The sequence below is a fragment of the Abramis brama genome (assembly GCF_963993115.1).
Source record: "Abramis brama genome assembly, chromosome: 9".
In the NCBI taxonomy this organism is placed as follows: Eukaryota; Metazoa; Chordata; class Actinopteri; order Cypriniformes; family Leuciscidae; genus Abramis; species Abramis brama.
The window spans coordinates 26,351,398-26,369,742 of record NC_139971.1 but is presented as its reverse complement, the minus strand read 5'-3'; the positions used below and the strand labels follow the sequence as shown (position 1 = coordinate 26,369,742).

General features: G+C 38.8%; 2 protein-coding genes across 2 annotated transcripts; one reads left to right on the top strand and one right to left on the bottom strand.

The window, feature by feature from the left end:
* Positions 1-469: 469 nt before the first annotated feature.
* On the bottom strand, positions 470-3,331 carry LOC311089332 (uncharacterized protein). The gene is made up of 5 exons (XM_084123938.1): positions 3,184-3,331; positions 2,896-2,951; positions 2,132-2,195; positions 1,373-1,510; positions 470-793 (listed from the first exon to the last, which is right to left on the bottom strand). The coding sequence occupies exons 1-5, from the start codon at positions 3,220-3,222 to the stop codon at positions 569-571; spliced, it is 522 nt and encodes a 173-aa protein (XP_083980064.1). The 5' UTR covers positions 3,223-3,331; the 3' UTR covers positions 470-568.
* Positions 3,332-6,253: 2,922 nt separating this feature from the next.
* arf5 (ADP-ribosylation factor 5) lies at positions 6,254-11,230 on the top strand. Its single transcript, XM_084125225.1, has 6 exons — positions 6,254-6,508; positions 6,783-6,863; positions 7,708-7,817; positions 8,040-8,111; positions 9,914-10,039; positions 10,126-11,230. The coding sequence occupies exons 1-6, from the start codon at positions 6,442-6,444 to the stop codon at positions 10,210-10,212; spliced, it is 543 nt and encodes a 180-aa protein (XP_083981351.1). The 5' UTR covers positions 6,254-6,441; the 3' UTR covers positions 10,213-11,230.
* Positions 11,231-18,345: the final 7,115 nt, after the last annotated feature.

Genomic DNA, 18,345 nt, shown 5'->3' with positions numbered 1-18,345 from the left:
ACTTGAAAATTAAACATTTTTAAATAAAAACGAATTAAAAATATTAATAAAACCTATAATAGTATCTCAGAGATACTATTTAGTTTTATTTTGATCATTTTTGTTGAGTGTTTTTGCCATTTTTATTATACATCTATATAGTTTTAATATTTGTATTTATTAGTTTTAGTTTATTTAGTTTGGGTTCTTTAGTACTTAAAGTTAAACTAAACAAAAATGAGAATTGTGCCTTTGCAACTAGCTGAAATAAAATAAGTTAACTTTTTTATATTTTATCAGTTATATTTTATTTAAGTAACACATTTTTAATATGGTTTTAGTTTTAGTTAACGACAGTAACACTGATCTAAATGAACAGGATTTGAGTTAAAATATGATTTATTATGACTGAACTACCTTAGGTTACAACAACAAATATTATTTTAGCGTTGGGTACTTTTAAGAAATGTACTGCACAGAGATAATTTACGTGACTATATATAGAAAATACGGGAGGAATGTGGCACAACCTGACCGGTCTCAGACTCTGCCAAAAATGCTGCGTCAACAAACATTAATAGCCGTCATGTTAATAACAGTGACATTGATTTAATCTACGTAACAGTGACAGTGACAGCGACAGTGTGTGTTGTAAGTTTGTGTGTGTGTGCGTGTGTGTGTGTGTGTGAGCAGCAACCCTGCTCACCTGGTTTTCAAATGCTTCTTGCTCTGCTTTTTCTCTCCATCCTTGAAACGAAAGTGCTGACTCACAGGCATAAACAATGACAAGCAGAAACGAGACGCAGTAGAAGGCCTGGGAAGAGACAGAGATAATGCTTCAACAACTGAAGTTCATCACAGCTGCTGCACAGATCCACAGTGAAAGCTTTGCACACCTGACTAAATTTGTTTGATATTTCAATTCAAAGGTGTGTGCTGCAATACTTCTAATTATTTTTTTGGGGAAAAAAAGCAGTATTAAGAAATGTTCCTTCCTACTGTTGTGGCCTCATATAAATGTGCACCTGTATGTGTGTGTGTGTATATATATCAAGTTTTCAGTTGCTTTATGGCAACACACAATAATGCTGGAAATCTACAAAGCACTGAATGAACATCTGTATAACTCAACACCAAGTCATTGTTACCAAGATGTTCATTTCTCAGCTGTTCAAGGAAGTTGTTGCATAACAAGGACATTATTCAGTAAATGCACTGTGTCATGCACACACACACACACACACACACACACACTACAAACTGTTATTTTTCTGCATTAAATGTGCACGTAGTATCCAGGTTGGAGATGTAAACAAATACTTTCAGACTTATATTAGACTTAAATTATTTTAACCGCTACACATGATTACATGTTTCTGTATAAGTTTCTCACCAGAGACAAAGGCAATCCGTTGTTGCAGAACTTTTCACTGAGTGGCCAAATTTCATAAGGCAAATTAATTATGGCAGTGCACATCAAAACAAGCGACGCCAGGAAATCTGCCAGGGCCAGCTGAAGAAGAGGCTTAGCCTGTAACAAAAGAACAATGATAAAGAAATATACACTCTTACACAAAGGTTCTTTATTGGCATTGATGGATCCATGAGGAAACTTTAACAACAATGGAACATTTCCATTCCAGAAACGGTTCTTTAAAGTGGAAAAGGGTTCTTTAGATTTTTAAAATGTTCTTCACTAAGAAAAAATGGTTCTTTCAAAAACTATTCTCTGAAAGGTTCTTTGGGGAACCAAAATGGTTCTTCAATGCATCGCTGTGAAACCCCTTTTGGAACCTTTATTTATAAGAGCTGAAGAAATATTTGTACAAATGTTTTGGTGAACTTTGCAAAAGAGTTATCTAAAGCGTGTTATGCGTGAGAGATGTATGCAGTGATGTAATCAGAGGGCTTAGTTTTCACTGCGCACACTGGCTCACTTTTAGCTAATATTGACCCTCACTGTAGACTTTTGCAGCAAGACTTTTGTGATTCAGCCGGGGAATGCAGATCCATCAAATCCATCATTTCATTCCATTTGTCAATTAAAAAATTCAGATTATGAATTTAAAACCTGCCCGTTTAGAAGCTGGTGGTTTAATCAGATCTGTTCCCACAAGATAAAATGAAATTTTACATTCGCATGTTGACTAACCTGTTCATTGAGATGCCTTCTCTTTATAATGGACACCACCACCACAGAACAACTACCTATCAGACTGCAACAGAAAAAAAGGTAATTAATTTTAAGAATTCTACTTTGGGATTTTAAAAAAGCAACTTCTGTCCCTGTCGTCTCCATATTTCTACCTGATTTAACCCTTAGAATTAGTTAGTCCATGTAAACTAATGTATTTAGATAATAATGAAATAAAATAAATTACTTAAGATGTTACCACATTAACTAACATTTTGTTAGTTAAATGTATTATTATTTGTTAATGTAATTTTAAAAAACATGGTTGCTGTGGTTGGTCACAAACTGTATTGATTGAGGTACTGTAAACTGTAAACACACAACATATTGCTATAAACAACATAAAATTAAGTATAAAACTACAATTTGCATAATTAATAACAATAAGGCAAAACTAACTTTTAAAGTAAAATCTAAACAAAAGTGATTTTTACTGTATAATACAGTAAATATGTGTGTTTCATACGTTGCCTCAGTTTGTCTCAGTAAATTATAAAAGCAATTCATACATTTTACTTCTAAAAAACATGATTATGTGTAGCTACCTCTATAAAAAAATGCATAACTCCAGATGCAAGTAATGGTTTCTCTTTGATTGAAAAAGAAATTCCTTTTAATGCATTATAGATGTATTATTAATTAAAAGCAATAGATCGTAAGCGCTTATATAACATTTCTCATTTCCATGGAATATACAGTCGAATCAACTTTTTATTTCTCACCTTAAACTCAAGGCCGAGACGTAGATCCAAGACAAAGCAGTAATCTGTGCGTTCAACTAAGACGAAACACAAAGAATAAGAATATGTAGCCAATAATATATTTTTTAATAATAAATAAGCCTACGTAATCAAATCGAAAGTTAAACAGTCATCATAGTAGATCAATGTAGCCAACTGTCTGTTTTTGGTTTAAATATTTTAAAGCCAAGTGTATAGCGGCAAATAATGACATGCTGGTTTTTTCCACATTAAGTTGTATTCTCTTAGACTTCAAGTGTGATTAATTACCTTTTCTTCATCATCTGATAATCCAACTCTTGACTTCATGATAAAGAGATTAATTCCATGAACTACATGCCAGCTCGTTGTTGTTTTGTGTATCCTGTCATGTACATGTACAGTACAGCCGCTGTCTGTCTGTCTGACTCCCGCCGTCTCACCTGGACGTTGAACCTCTGATCATGTGACATCTACAGTCTCACCTGTGCGGCTGCGCTCCTCTCATTGCTTTCATGCCTATGTTTTTGCGGGGAAAACCTCATGTGTTTTACATTACAGAGCGTGCCACAGGTATGTGTTGTGTGGTCTGTTATCATGGTGATAAAACATAAAAGTCAAGCTCCTTAAATGATTAGATATCTATCAAACAGCCTAATAGTAGGCTATATATATAGGTCTACAACTATTAACATCTTTGGAAACACTTTCAAATGGCTAATATAGGCCTAAACATTAATAATGCATAGGCTATATGTGTGTTGTTGAACTACTAATCTGTAAACTGTGTTTCTGTTGTGTTTGTGTTCTGTACTGATCAGGGCCGGAGTTGGGCCACTTTTCAGCCCGGGAGTTTCAAGCCCAAGACCGGCCCACTTTTTCCATGGTGGAATTCCAAATTAGCACTTTTTCTAAATTGGATAAATGAAGCAACAGTTCAGCTCGTACTATTGTGTAGTTTGTATTAATACCATGGGTTAACAAATAAATGTAGCCTAAAGGTTAAATAATAATTCACTTAGACTTTAAGCAATTGCGACTTTATTTCACACAATTCTGACTTTATATCTCACAATTCTGACTTTATAACACACAATTCTGACTTTATATCTCACAATTCTGACTTTATATCTCACAATTCTGACTTTATAACACACAATTCTGACTTTATATCTCACAATTCTGTCTTTATATCTCACAATTCTGTCTTTATATCTCACAATTCTGACTTTATATCTCGCAATTCTGACTTTATAACACACAATTCTGACTTTATAGCACACAATTCTGACTCTATATCTCGCAATTCTGACTTTATAACACGCAATTGCGACTTTATTTCACGCAATTATGACTTTATAACACACAATTGGTTCTGACTTTATAACACACAATTGCGACTTTATTTCACGCAATTCTGAGAAATAAAGTCAGAATTGCGAGATGTAAACTCACAATTGTGAGATAAAAAGTCACAATTATCTTTTAAAATGTTTTATTCTGTGGCGGAAACAAGCTTCCATACCTCCTGGCCTCTACCTCCATCCATCTTCCCTGACACGTACCGTTACTGTAGGGCCGGCCCAGCTATCGGTAGGCGCGGGCGGCGGTGCCGCGGTAGCCTACGTGAGAAAACGTTTTGGAAAAGACGGGCTATGGACCCAACCAACTCTATAGGAGGGGAGAACTCTGTGCGCTGCGGTGTCAGAATGCGGAAAGTGTGTAGCCTAATGTAAACGTGACATTGAAATGTGAAAAAAATAAAATAAAAATCCTCGACCGGCCCAAAAGTGAAGCGGCCCACCGGGAATTCTCCCGATTCTCCCGATTACCCACTCCGGGCCTGGTACTGATATCTTACTCGGATCCTCACCACTGCTTGCTAATTTTAGTGGTGAGGGTCCGAGTAAGATTAGCAAGCAGTGACCTCTACTGGTCAAAATGTCACGTGCAACAAAATCAGTTATTCAATGAAAAATTAGCAACTATTTTCTAGCATAGTTGGCTAGAAAGATTACTTAATTTCGAAATAATAATAATAATAAAAATACTGGGTGATGGGGAGTTAATATAACATTTAATGAATCAATTTAAAAAACAACAACTAACTTAACCATAATGAATCATAAAAATAACAATACAAATGGAAAATATGCCTATTTTTCAATTGATTTAATAATAATAATAATATTAACCCTTTCATGCATAGTGATGACTACAGTGGACAGCTATTAAAAAAGCATTTTCTTGAATTTGCATGGGTTTTGATGGCAAAGTTGCACATCAACCTCTTCATTAGACCCTGGTGCATCATCCTATACACTGCAACCAAGTGGCAAGCCTTTGTGTTTTGATTTTTTCCCCCCTCCAAACCAAGATGGCCAATGGTCAGTCAGAAATGCCAAGTTGCCCCGGAATATCCACCCATTCCTTCTATCCTAGGAGACTCTTGTAGGTAAAAAAAAATTGCAGTATCAAGCAATATCGAATGAATCCTATCACAGTTAAATTTTCCAAGTTTTGATTTTAGATTGGGAGAAAAATCTGATTAATCATCTGTCCACTGTAATGGACCTCATGCATCAATGGCTATATTTCAGCTACAATTCATACTTATACTGTGAATATTGTTTTTGAAAATACTTAATCTGCAGTGACTTTTTTGACTGTAAATAAATGTATTTGTATTATTAGAATATAATTTTCACTGACATCAAAAAAAGTCATGTGATTACATAATGTACGTGACTTGTAATGCATTACTTTATTTGTTAGATCAAAAAGTAATCTGATTTCGTAATGCAAGTTATTGTAATACGCAATGTTGCAATCCCCAACACTGCTCATTTCAGATGAGATTGAAAAAAACGTATAGCTAGGTTTTCTCAGAGGAGGGCTATGCTAGAAATGTGTCCATCTTGAACATAATCAGAATGATCAGTTAATAAGGGTAAATTGACATACTCTGGTACACTGGAGGGAGCATCTGAGTAGTCATGACCTAAGAGCAATAAAAACACATAGGAAAAAAACTGACTGAGAGGTTATCATAATTCATGCATGAAAGGGTATATATATATATATATATATATATATATATATACGAGGATTGTTGTTCTTCATTTAGTCTTGGTTTTTGGTTTAATTAATAAATAACAAACAAAACAATAAGATAAAAAATATAAAAAATAAGGTTGTCCAGTGGTTTCAAATTCGCCGTGCCCCTAATTATGGGGATTTTTTTTTTTAAAGAGAGAATAATGCAAGTCTAGTTTGTATGCTATCGCTATCATCAGACATAATAAAAAGTACGCGGGCGTTTCAGAACATATCGGAAGTTATGAATAATTATGACATCACTGCCCAGAATGTGATTGCAGCAGGAAGTGACGCCAAGACTTCCACGGTGGCTCCTTTCTTACGTGGCAACGCGTCAAGCGACCGCGAGACACTGAGCACAAAGAGACAGAATATTCATTAAAATACGTTATTTCATTTTCTTTATTGGTTCGCTTGTTGATAGGGTTTAAGCTCTTCTTTTAAATCATCATGGGTCTGACCATCTCATCGCTGTTTGGGAGACTTTTCGGCAAGAAACAGATGAGAATACTGATGGGTGAGTGTTTCAAGTACATTACACTTCTGTGTTTCTGATATATTTGTGTGGTAAATATTCAATTCTAAGACAATATAGATAGTATGTGGGTGTAAGATTAAATAAAAGATGATTTTAGTCATTTCCTCATTGAAATTCAAGAACCAATGTCATATGTCTTGGGCAGTGGCTAATGTTAGCTTGCTAGCTTCAGATAGAGATTGAATGAATAGATAAAATCACACCATTGTAATGAAATTGACAGCTAACTTTTTTTTTAAAACATAAATTTCAGTGGGTTTGGACGCTGCAGGTAAAACCACAATACTTTACAAGCTAAAGCTGGGAGAAATTGTCACCACCATCCCCACTATAGGTGAGATTACACTGACATGACTTTCACTCTTTCACAATGTTACATTTCTCATTTAAAACAGAAGCAGCTCGTGATTAAATCTTATACATGTGAATCAGTTTTCAAGATTCTGTTCATTTTGTTGATCAGTATCTGTAATGTCACAGCCATTGCCTTTACAACTACAGTGTGGGTTTTAACCAAGTGTTTTCAGGGAGAATTTGCACTTAAAGTAATGTTTTGTCTGACACCGACATTATTAAAAGCTTTTATAATTGTTTTTATTGGTGCAGATATCTAGATGGGTCCAATTGCCTATATATTACTAATTTATGCATAATCCAATTTATTGACGGCATATACAATTAATATGAATGACTGAAATTAAGTTTTTTTTTTTTTTTTTCAAAATTCATTAAAATAATCGAATATGATCAAATATTGTATTCATTGGCAATGCTTTCAGTTGGTCTTTGAGCTGCCAAAAGGTGTAATGGCTACTGCTGTTGATTTACTCTTCACTAAGCTCCACCTTAAAAACATTACTGACCAATCCTACCTTAGTAACTGTTGCTGTCTGCCACATTATCACAAGCTTTTACAGAAATTATTCAAAAAATATGGACTGTGTTGCAAAGTCACTCTCACTGTTTCTGAGCGAGCTACAGTAATGGAGGAACGAAGGGTAAAAAATGTAGGTGCTGTCATTGGCGATAATCTCTTTAATAGCCAAATATCAGCTAGTGAATCACCATGGCTGATGTATTTGCCTATCACTAATCAAAGCAAATCAAATATTTTTGATATTATGATGCACCTTGAGTAAGTTGTTGTTGAACTGTATTTGTTTTCTGCTGATGGACAGGTTTTAATGTAGAAACTGTTGAATACAAGAACATCTGCTTCACTGTGTGGGATGTCGGCGGTCAGGACAAGATTCGTCCTCTCTGGAGACACTATTTTCAGAACACACAGGTATGATTTTTATACAGGGTCATTTTGCTGTGAAGTTGCCACTTATCTGTTTCTCAATATGTTTATCCAAAGCAACATATAACTGTGCCCCTTCAGCAGCATCCTGATCTGAAGTCTCTTTCTATGTGGTTGAGATGCTTTTGTGAATGTTATTCATTTGAAGCGTTTCAAGGATCATTATTTTAGCTGTTGAGCCCAAACTGTTAATTATTTTGTCCTCAGGGTCTGATCTTTGTTGTGGACAGCAACGACAGAGAAAGAGTTGCAGAATCCGCAGAAGAGCTTTCTAAAATGGTAAGCATTCCATTTAACCTTCAGATATTACATAAAATCTGCATCACGCCAAAGTCCCTTTCAAGGAAAGTCTGTTCACTCGGCGGCCATATTCGCAATGCCTTCGAGCATCCAAGACCAGGGCTGCATCCGAAATTGCATACTTCCCTACTATATAGTAAGTGAAAAACAGTATGTGACAGAATTCACAGTACTCATTCCGGCGAGTTTATGAAGTGCATATGATGGAGACTTTACTATCCCATGAGCCCACGGGAGAGGATTTGTGAATGGCATTAAAGCGATGCAACTGACACTAGTAGGTCATGTGATAATGACAGAATGGCGAATCAATGTAATACTTCCAGATTACATTCATACTATATAGCACACTTTGTTTAGTGGTTGTGAAGTAATTACTTATTCAAAATAAGTACCTACTCGAGAGTATGCGATTTCGGACGCAACCCAAGTCCTATCTATTTGAATGGGGGAATCATGAAATCTCACCTGTATGTTCACAACTAAATATCACATTTCAAATCCGCAACAAAATCTGACACAAACTGTCCCATAAATGTTGTTGCTTATGATCAAATAGCATTAAAGTCTAGTCTCAGTAGTCTCAAGCTTCAATGGGAACCGGAGCTTCTAACGGGAGCTGCCGTGACTTTACCAATCAACGATTGGCTCTTTTACTCAGAAGATATTGCAGGTTGCAGTTTCTCCCATTCATAATAGGAGTGAACCGTCATTCTATATCTAAAGTCTTGGATCACGCTCAAGAACCTGTCACTTTTTCAGTGACCTGAACTGAGATCACGTTACACAATGTATTTGTATTTACATGTGCATTTATGTTCTTGGCCGAAGCTTTCTTACCAAAGTGTCATGACAAAGTCCATGTGTTATGTTTGTAAGGAACTTTGCCATTTGTTAACACACACAATGCCATTCAATTTGTGGGAATAATACTGCATTTTCTTCCCTATTATCAAGTCACCTTTATATAGCGCTTTTTACAATACGGATTGTTTCAAAGCAGCTTTACAGTGATTACAGGAAAATAATGCAACAAGGTTTGTTTCGGCAGTAGAGCAGCTCTAGAAGAAAATAGTGTCATTGTCCAGCTTAAAGGGATAGTTTACCCCAAAAATTTAAATTGTCATTTATTCACCCTCAAGTTGTTCCAAACCTTTCTTTCTTCGGCTGAACACAAAAGAAGATATTTTGAAGAATGTTGGTAACCAAACAGTTGATGGACCCCATTGACTTCCATACTATGGAAGTCAATGGGGCCCATCAGCTGTTGTTGAATATTAAGTTGTGAGATGTATCCAAGTGAAACGGCTTTTCTAACAAGAAAGGGCGGGACTTGTTTTTTTTTTTCCATTGTGAATTGATTGGACCGCTGGATAACTGTAGTTTGCCATTGCTGTGATCTCATGTGAGTGACCGCGCTCGCGCCAGGAAACGCGTCATCATAGAAGAGATGTAGCTGTTAGAGGCAGGGGAAGTTATTTTGATTAATGATTACGAGGGCACATGAATTTAAAAGAAAATGTGTGTAGTAAATAATTCAATATTTCATATTGACATTAATATTTTATTTTAAATATCAGGAAAAGTATTTTATTTTTTACCTACGTTTTATTTTTTATTATTATTTCACAATTACTAGGTTTTTAATGTGCAGTATTCGCTAATTTGCCAGGTGGCCCGTGACTCCATTCTTATTGTTGAGCCCTGTAATGTATAAATGTGTTTGATTTATTGACATTGTTAGATCAGCCTCATCATGCTCACTTTCTTCATTTATACAGTTGCAGGAAGATGAACTGAGGGACGCTGTGCTGCTGGTTTTTGCAAACAAACAGGATCTGCCCAACGCCATGGCTGTCAGTGAACTCACAGACAAACTTGGGCTGCAGAGTCTACGCAGCAGAACGGTACGCACACTTACTTGATTGACTCCAAACATCCACTTGTTTAAGCAGTGACTGCATTTTTATTGTCCGTTGTCTGTTTTCCACAGTGGTACGTTCAAGCGACCTGCGCTACACAAGGCACCGGACTCTATGAAGGACTGGACTGGTTATCAAATGAGCTCTCCAAACGCTGATAGTGAATTTTAGAAAGACAGAGGGTGTCAGTTGATAGACTCTGTCCTGAAGAACTTGTGTGTGTGTGTGTGCGTGCGCGTGTGTGTGGAGGAGCTGTCAAGTGTTCAGCATCATGTCTAATCTATCTTATCTGTCTTTTTCTATGCTGTATTCCTACTAATGTTCTTTTAATTTTTTTCCCCTTACAAATCTGATTGTTTTTCAGGACTGTAAAATAATGCTTAAATTGCACGTTTACTTGACAACTGTGAGAGCATTATGGCACAACAGAGAGGAAGTTTAGGTGGAATTCCAAGTTGAGGCTTCCCTATCATGCAAGTTTGGAGTAGTTGTAGCTTAAGAGCGAGCAAATGCCAGTCTTTGTGCATTGACGCTCACTCCAAAGTCTCTGTTGCAGTGCTGCCTAACCTGACATGCGAGTCGCAGGACTCGCAGCTCCATGAACATTCCATTTCATGGCAGTTAATTTTATTCCAGGTGGTTTTGTAAAGCTACACATTAACTTTTGTTGCCAAAGCCTCCTTAGTCTAGTTTCAGGGACTTTGCCACAAAATGGTACATGAAGTATTGACAGCAATATGGAGTCATCTATAATTGATTAGCCCAATGATCTCTAACCGCCTTTGATGTAAAATACCTCCATTGAACAATATGGAAGTAAATGTTTTAGTTGAAAGCATTTGAACAGATCATAGTACCTTGCTTGATTTTTCTGAGGTGGGATGGACATGGTGGATTGGACAGGGATGAATCATTTTTTCAATCTGCTCCATGTTTCTTTTCTTTTCGCATCAAACAGATGTATGTATGTATGCTGGCACCTTTAATATCAATGATCAAGGTGCATTCGGTGAGAATTTTGTATGGGACACTCCAGTAAACCAATAAGGTTCCCTTTTCCTGAGCAGGATTTTCTGATCTTATACACTTCCCTAATGAGGCAAATTCCCTACTCTTGCTTGAACTGTGCCACAAGGTCCACACCTGTGAGAAAATAAAGATCTGATAAAAACTGAATGGAAACATTGTATGCTGGTGATTTATTTTTTCATTTTTATTTTTTCATTGATATAGTCTGGTTACAGACCTTTCAGCCTTTCAAAGGGATTTTCTATTCTTAAAGACCATTGTTATAGGCTGCATTATTGCACAGCTTTATGCTGGTTATCTCATTTGAGATGGATTAAACTGATAGATTTTCTATTATTTTCAAGATTAACAGTTGATCAAGCTGGTTGTTTAACCTAATTTTTAATCACTGTAAAAAATCTGGTCATATGAAGATGGTTTACTTACCTGACTTTCTTCAAATTCATGTAACTAGTGCAAAGTGCCTGTGCAAAATCAGTTTTTGTGTGTTTTTAGTAATTGTTGGTACGGTGTGTTTGAGTGCTCATTGTTACAATTACACAGCAAAAGTTCAGTGACATTTTTATTTGTGCATGGTAGAAAGCAAATACTGATACTGACATAATGACATACAATAAATATGGAAAATTGCTACACGATTGAGGGAGCAGACTACACAGTGAACTCTGAGAAAACGCTACGCTTGAGCAAACAGTTTGTGAATAGGCTACTACAAATGATGGCTGTGAAAGAGACTGTGAACGCATTGAATAGGATATGTTTAGTTGGTGAATAGCATAGGCTACTATTACACTGTAGCGATAATGTTAAGCGCACTAGAATAAAATATAATATTCAGAAATAAACAGTGTAGCTGACTTACAGATTCAGTTAACATCCACAAATGAATAAGCGCGACGATTCAGGGAGCAGGCTACACAGTGAACTCCGAAAAAAACGCTACGTTTAAGCAAACAGTTTGTGAATAGGCTACTACAAATGATGGCTGTGTATAAATGATGGCTAATAAAATATAATTTTCAGAAGTAAATAGTGTAGCTGACAGAGTGTTTATGTCAGAATGTTTATTTTTAAACCACAACCTTCTTATGGAAGCAGATTAGTCTCAAATATAATTCACGCAAAAAACATGATTCACACATGCGTAGACAATTTCACATGCATGAAACCTAATTCACGTACACACAAAAAAAATTCACGTGTGTGAAAAAAAATATTCACAAAAAGCAATTTCCATGCGCAAAATAAAATTATATATATTCATAAAATACACTTCACAAATGCAAAACACAATTCGTAGATGTACAACTGTGCACAAAAAACGTTGAATGTTTAAAATGTACGAGTTTATCCTTGAATGTGAATGTGCAAATCGTCATTCACGTGTGAATCGCCTTGAATGTGTGTGTGTTTTTTAGACTTTCCTGGCAGCGCTCTATGGAAGTGGATTAGTCTCAAAAAACATGATTCACACATGCTTAGACAATTTCACATGCATGAAACCTAATTCACGTACACAAAAAAAATTCATGTGCGTGAAAAAAATAAAATATATATTCACAAAATGCAATTCACATGCACAAAATAAAATGATATATTCATAAAATACACTTCACAAATGCAAAACACAATTCGTAGATGTACTGTGCACAACTGTGCACAAAAACCTTTGAATGTTTAAAATGTACGAGTTTATCCTTGAATGTGAAAATCATCATTCACGTGTGAATCGCCTTGGATTTGTGTGTGTGTGTGTTTTTGAGACTTTCCTGACAACGCTCTCCTCCTACACAGAGCAGTCGTACTGTTTAGCTATGGGATGAATATAGTATCAAAATTATTAACATAATCCATGAACTTCATAAAGGTTGCAGATATGTTTTACTATCTACAACCAAATGCCTTTCAACTTGTGTGTGCAAAATTCAAAATTGAATGAATGTGTAGCAATTTGTACAAATAGAGACATTTTTGTGAATACAAATGTTTTCTTTTGTATTAGTGTATCATAATTTGCGCATGCAACAAAGATGTGCGTTTGTGGATCAGGTGACACATGTGCATTCATTGACGTCTTTTCTGAGTCAATCTCATTTGATTCATTTGGATTTTGAGACTTTCTTTTCGCGGTTTTTAAGCATTTCACAACCCACACACAAACAACTACAAATTAATAGGCCTGGTGTTAATTATTAATGTGTGCACAACTACCCATTTATTTGACAAATTCACAAATGTGCATCACTACATTTAAACTAATACAGTAACTACTGTGTGCAAAATCCAGAAATGCATGAATGTGCAGCATTTTGTACAAATAGAGACATAGTTGTTAATACAAAACCTCGATTTTGTATTAATGTAGGTCAGAATATGTGCATGCAACAAAGTAATGTGCATTTGTGGATCAGGTGACACGTGTGCATTGACGTCTTTTCTGAGTCAATCCTATTTGATTCATTTGGATTTTGAGAATGTGATTGTCCCACTTCAGGCCCTGAGAGATGGTAGAGTCCAGGAAACACTGATGATGGTGAGTCGGGGGAGTTTCTCCTGTAGTCCACTATTATCTCCACTGTTCCACTGAGCTTGTTCAGTTCCAGGTTGTTATGATCAGGCAGAACAATCCTTCCATCCACCATAGATAATTTTTCAAATTGCTTATCTGATCTGTCTCAGCTGCTCAGTGAACCCAAACAAACAGATGAACTAGAGGAATTAACTAGCACTATGAGCACCATTCTCTCTGGAAAATTGGATATTGTTGCACCCATTAGATTAAAAAAGGTCAGAGAGAAAAGTAAAGCACCATGGTACAACAATACTACGCATGTTCTAAAGAGAGAAACCCGTAATTTAGAGCGTAAATGGAAACAAACTAATTTAGATGTCTTTAGAATCGCATGGAAAGACAGTATGTCACGTTATAAAAAGGCCCTAAAAGCGGCCAGGTGTCACGGTTGGTAGATCCGCTGTCTCATTCTAGTCTGTGTGTTTACGTGTGTGTGTGTGAGTGTGTGGGTGTGTCTCAGTTCATTCATTGTTTCATGTGGGCGTTGTCACTGATCTCCCTATCATCCTGATCTGCGACAGCTGATTGTAATTATCACAGCCTATTTAATGCCCTGTCTTTCGTCCCATGTTTGTCAGATCGTTGTTGATGAATCCCCGTCTGCGTGCCTGCTCCTGTTTGTTTTCCTCGTGTTTCGCCTGCTCTGTGCTGGATTGGATTCCTCACTGCTGATCTCACCACGGATTCTTCATTGTCGATCTCTCCCTCCGCATCGTCCCTATGACTGTGCAATAGATCTAGTGTCAGGTAAGTCTCCGTCTAAGGGCAAACTTTACTCTCTTTCGGTTCCTGAGAGGGAGGCCATGGAGAAATATATTTCTGATTCTTTAGCAGCCGGATTCATCCGACCTTCCTCTTCTCCCGCGGGGGCGGGATTCTTTTTTGTGGGTAAGAAGGATGGTTCTCTGCGGCCTTGTATTGATTACCGGGAGCTGAATAACATCACGGTAAAGAATACTTATCCTTTGCCGTTGATGTCTTCAGCTTTCGAGAGGTTGCAGGGAGCATCCATTTTCACAAAATTGGATTTACGTAATGCCTATCATTTGGTTCGCATCAGGAAGGGGGATGAATGGAAAACCGCTTTCAATACCCCCAGGGGACACTTTGAATATTTGGTTATGCCTTTTGGGCTTTCCAACTCCCCAGCGGTTTTCCAGGCACTCGTCAATGACGTGTTGAGAGACATGGTTGATCAGTTCATATATGTCTACCTGGATGACATATTGATTTTTTCTTCGTCTCTCCAGGAACACGTTCAGCACGTCAGACGAGTGCTTCAGAGGCTGCTAGAGAATGGGCTTTTTGTCAAGGCGGAGAAATGCGAATTTCATGCACAGTCTGTCTCTTTTTTAGGATACATCGTCTCTTCTGAGGGAATGCGCATGGATCCTGACAAGGTTAAGGCTGTGATGGATTGGCCAAGTCCAGATTCCCGTAAGGCCCTACAGCGGTTTCTGGGGTTCGCCAATTTCTATCGGCGTTTCATTCGCAATTTCAGCCAGCTAGCCGCGCCTCTGACTGCCTTGACCTCCCCCAGAACGACGTTCAGGTGGTCAGACACAGCTGAGGCGGTGTTCTCCAACCTCAAGAGTCGCTTCGTTTCGGCTCCCATCCTCGTCGCCCCTGATTCCACACGTCAGTTCGTGGTGGAGGTCGACGCGTCAGAGGTGGGGGTAGGAGCAGTTCTATCCCAGCGCGCGTCCTCAGATGACAAGATGCATCCTTGCGCGTTTTTCTCCCATCGTTTATCACCTGCCGAACGTAACTATGACATTGGTAACAGAGAGTTGTTGGCCGTCAAGTTAGCGTTGGAGGAGTGGCGTCATTGGTTAGAGGGGTCGGGGGTACCTTTTATCGTTTGGACCGATCACAAGAACCTTGAATATATTAGATCTGCCAAAAGACTCAACTCCAGACAGGCTCGGTGGGCACTTTTTTTCGGACGTTTTGACTTTACTCTCTCGTACCGCCCGGGTTCCAAGAACATCAAACCCGATTCATTATCTCGTATTTTTGATCCATCCGAACGCCCGGTTACTCCCGAGTGTATTTTACCCGAGAAAGTAGTTATCTCCACACTCGTATGGGAGGTCGAGTCGAAGGTCAAGACGGCCTTAGAAGGGGTAACGCCTCCGCCCGGTTGCCCACCGAATCGTTTGTTTGTGCCGGAGGGGTCGCGGTCCGACGTTATTCGATGGGGTCATTGCTCCAACGTGGCTTGTCATCCAGGAGTAAGTCGTACTAGCTACTTAATAAGGCAACGATTCTGGTGGCCATTAATGGCTCGCGACATTCACGATTTTGTTTTGGCTTGTTCAGTTTGTGCCACTGCTAAGACGTCTAACCGACCTCCTGATGGGTTACTTCGACCGCTGTCTGTCCCTTCTAGACCCTGGTCCCACATAGCGCTAGATTTTGTCACCGCCCTCCCGCCCTCTAATGGCATGACGGTTGTTTTAACCGTAGTGGACCGGTTCTCGAAGGCGGCACATTTCATTCCCTTGCCCAAACTACCATCAGCCAAGGAGACAGCGGTCACGGTCATTGATCACGTCTTTCGGTTACATGGCCTCCCGATGGACGTGGTTTCTGACAGAGGTTCCCAGTTTGTGTCCAAATTCTGGCGAGAGTTTTGTAGATTATTAGGGGCCACAGTCAGTCTGTCTTCGGGTTATCATCCCCAGAGCAATGGTCAATCTGAGCGAGCCAACCAAGACCTGGAGAGAATGTTGCGATGTTTGGTCTATAAGAATCCTTCGTCCTGGAGCCAACAACTCTCTATGGTTGAGTACGCACATAACTCGTTGCCAGTGTCATCCACGGGCCTTTCTCCGTTTAAGTGTAGCTTAGGATACCAGCCACCTATCTTTCCGAGTCTGGAACCCGAAGTCGCGGTCCCCTCCGCTCACGCCTTCGTCCAGAGGTGTCACCGCACATGGACTAGAGCCCGTGAGACTCTGCTCCATGTGGGGGCGCGCACCAAGGCTAAAGCCGATCGCCACCGGTGTAAGCCACCCGTATACGTCGCTGGTCAAAAAGTGTGGCTTTCTACTAAGAACATTCCTCTCCGCTCCGTGTCTAATAAGCTTGCCCCCAAATTCATTGGCCCGTTCACTGTCACCAAGATTATTAGTCCGGTGACAGTCCGCCTCAAACTTCCTCCAGCGTACAGGAGAATTCATCCCGCCTTTCATGTATCCAAAATAAAACCCGTGTTTCGTTCTCATCTTAATCCGCCTGCCCCGGTTCCTCCCCCGCCGCGACTCGTAGATGGGGAACCTACTTATTCGGTACATCGTATCCTGGACTCGAGACGGAGGGGACGCGGGTTTCAGTACTTGGTGGACTGGGAGGGTTACGGTCCGGAGGAGAGGAGTTGGGTACCTGCTCGAGACATCCTGGATCACTCCCTCATCGATGATTTCAATCGACAGGTAGGGTTGTCTGGGAACGCCAGGAGGCGTTCCTAGGGGAGAGGGTACTGTCACGGTTGGTAGATCCGCTGTCTCATTCTAGTCTGTGTGTTTACGTGTGTGTGTGTGAGTGTGTGGGTGTGTCTCAGTTCATTCATTGTTTCATGTGGGCGTTGTCACTGATCTCCCTATCATCCTGATCTGCGACAGCTGATTGTAATTATCACAGCCTATTTAATGCCCTGTCTTTCGTCCCATGTTTGTCAGATCGTTGTTGATGAATCCCCGTCTGCGTGCCTGCTCCTGTTTGTTTTCCTCGTGTTTCGCCTGCTCTGTGCTGGATTGGATTCCTCACTGCTGATCTCACCACGGATTCTTCATTGTCGATCTCACCCCGGATTCTTCATTGTCGATGTCACCACGGATTCTTCACGGTCGATCTCACTACGGATTCTTCACTCACCCACTCACTGAGGATCGCCTGTCTCAGCCCCTGTGTCACGCTCTCCTGTTTGCTGTGTTCCTGGCGATCTCCTGTTGGCTGTGCACTGACGATCTCATCAAGAAGAATACTGTATCTGTCATTTACCCTGAGTGTTTATTACAAAATAAACTTATTGTGCACTCGCACTTGTTTCCTATCAGTTTGTCGTTACACCAGGGCTGAGCACCTCCGCAAACTAATAGAAAACAACCAAAACAATCCTAGGTTTTTATTTACCACCGTGGCTAGACTAACAAATAAACAGATGTCACCTGAACAAAATATTCCGTTACAGTTTAGTAGTAATGATTTCATGAAGTTCTTCACTGAGAAAATAGAAAACATCAGAACCACAATTGTAAACGGTCAATCCTCAATCGCGCCTTATAATTCAGCCTCAATTATCACGACGCAATAACAATTACAGTGCTTTACAACTATAGAACAAAAAGAGTTAAATAAACGTATCACTTCATCTAAAACAACAACATGTTTATTAGATCCTATACCAACTAAACTACTGAAAGAAGTGTTACCTGTAGTGGAAGAGCCTCTCCTCAATATTATTAACTCATCTTTATCTTTAGGTCATGTTCCAAGAACATTTAAACTGGCAGTTATAAAACCTCTCATTAAGAAACCACAATTAGACCCGCATAATCTAGCAAATTATAGACCCATTTCAAATCTTCCTTTTATGTCTAAAATACTAGAAAAAGTTGTGTCCGCCCAACTGGGCTCTTTCTTGCAAGAAAATGAGATCTATGAAAAGTTTCAGTCTGGATTCAGA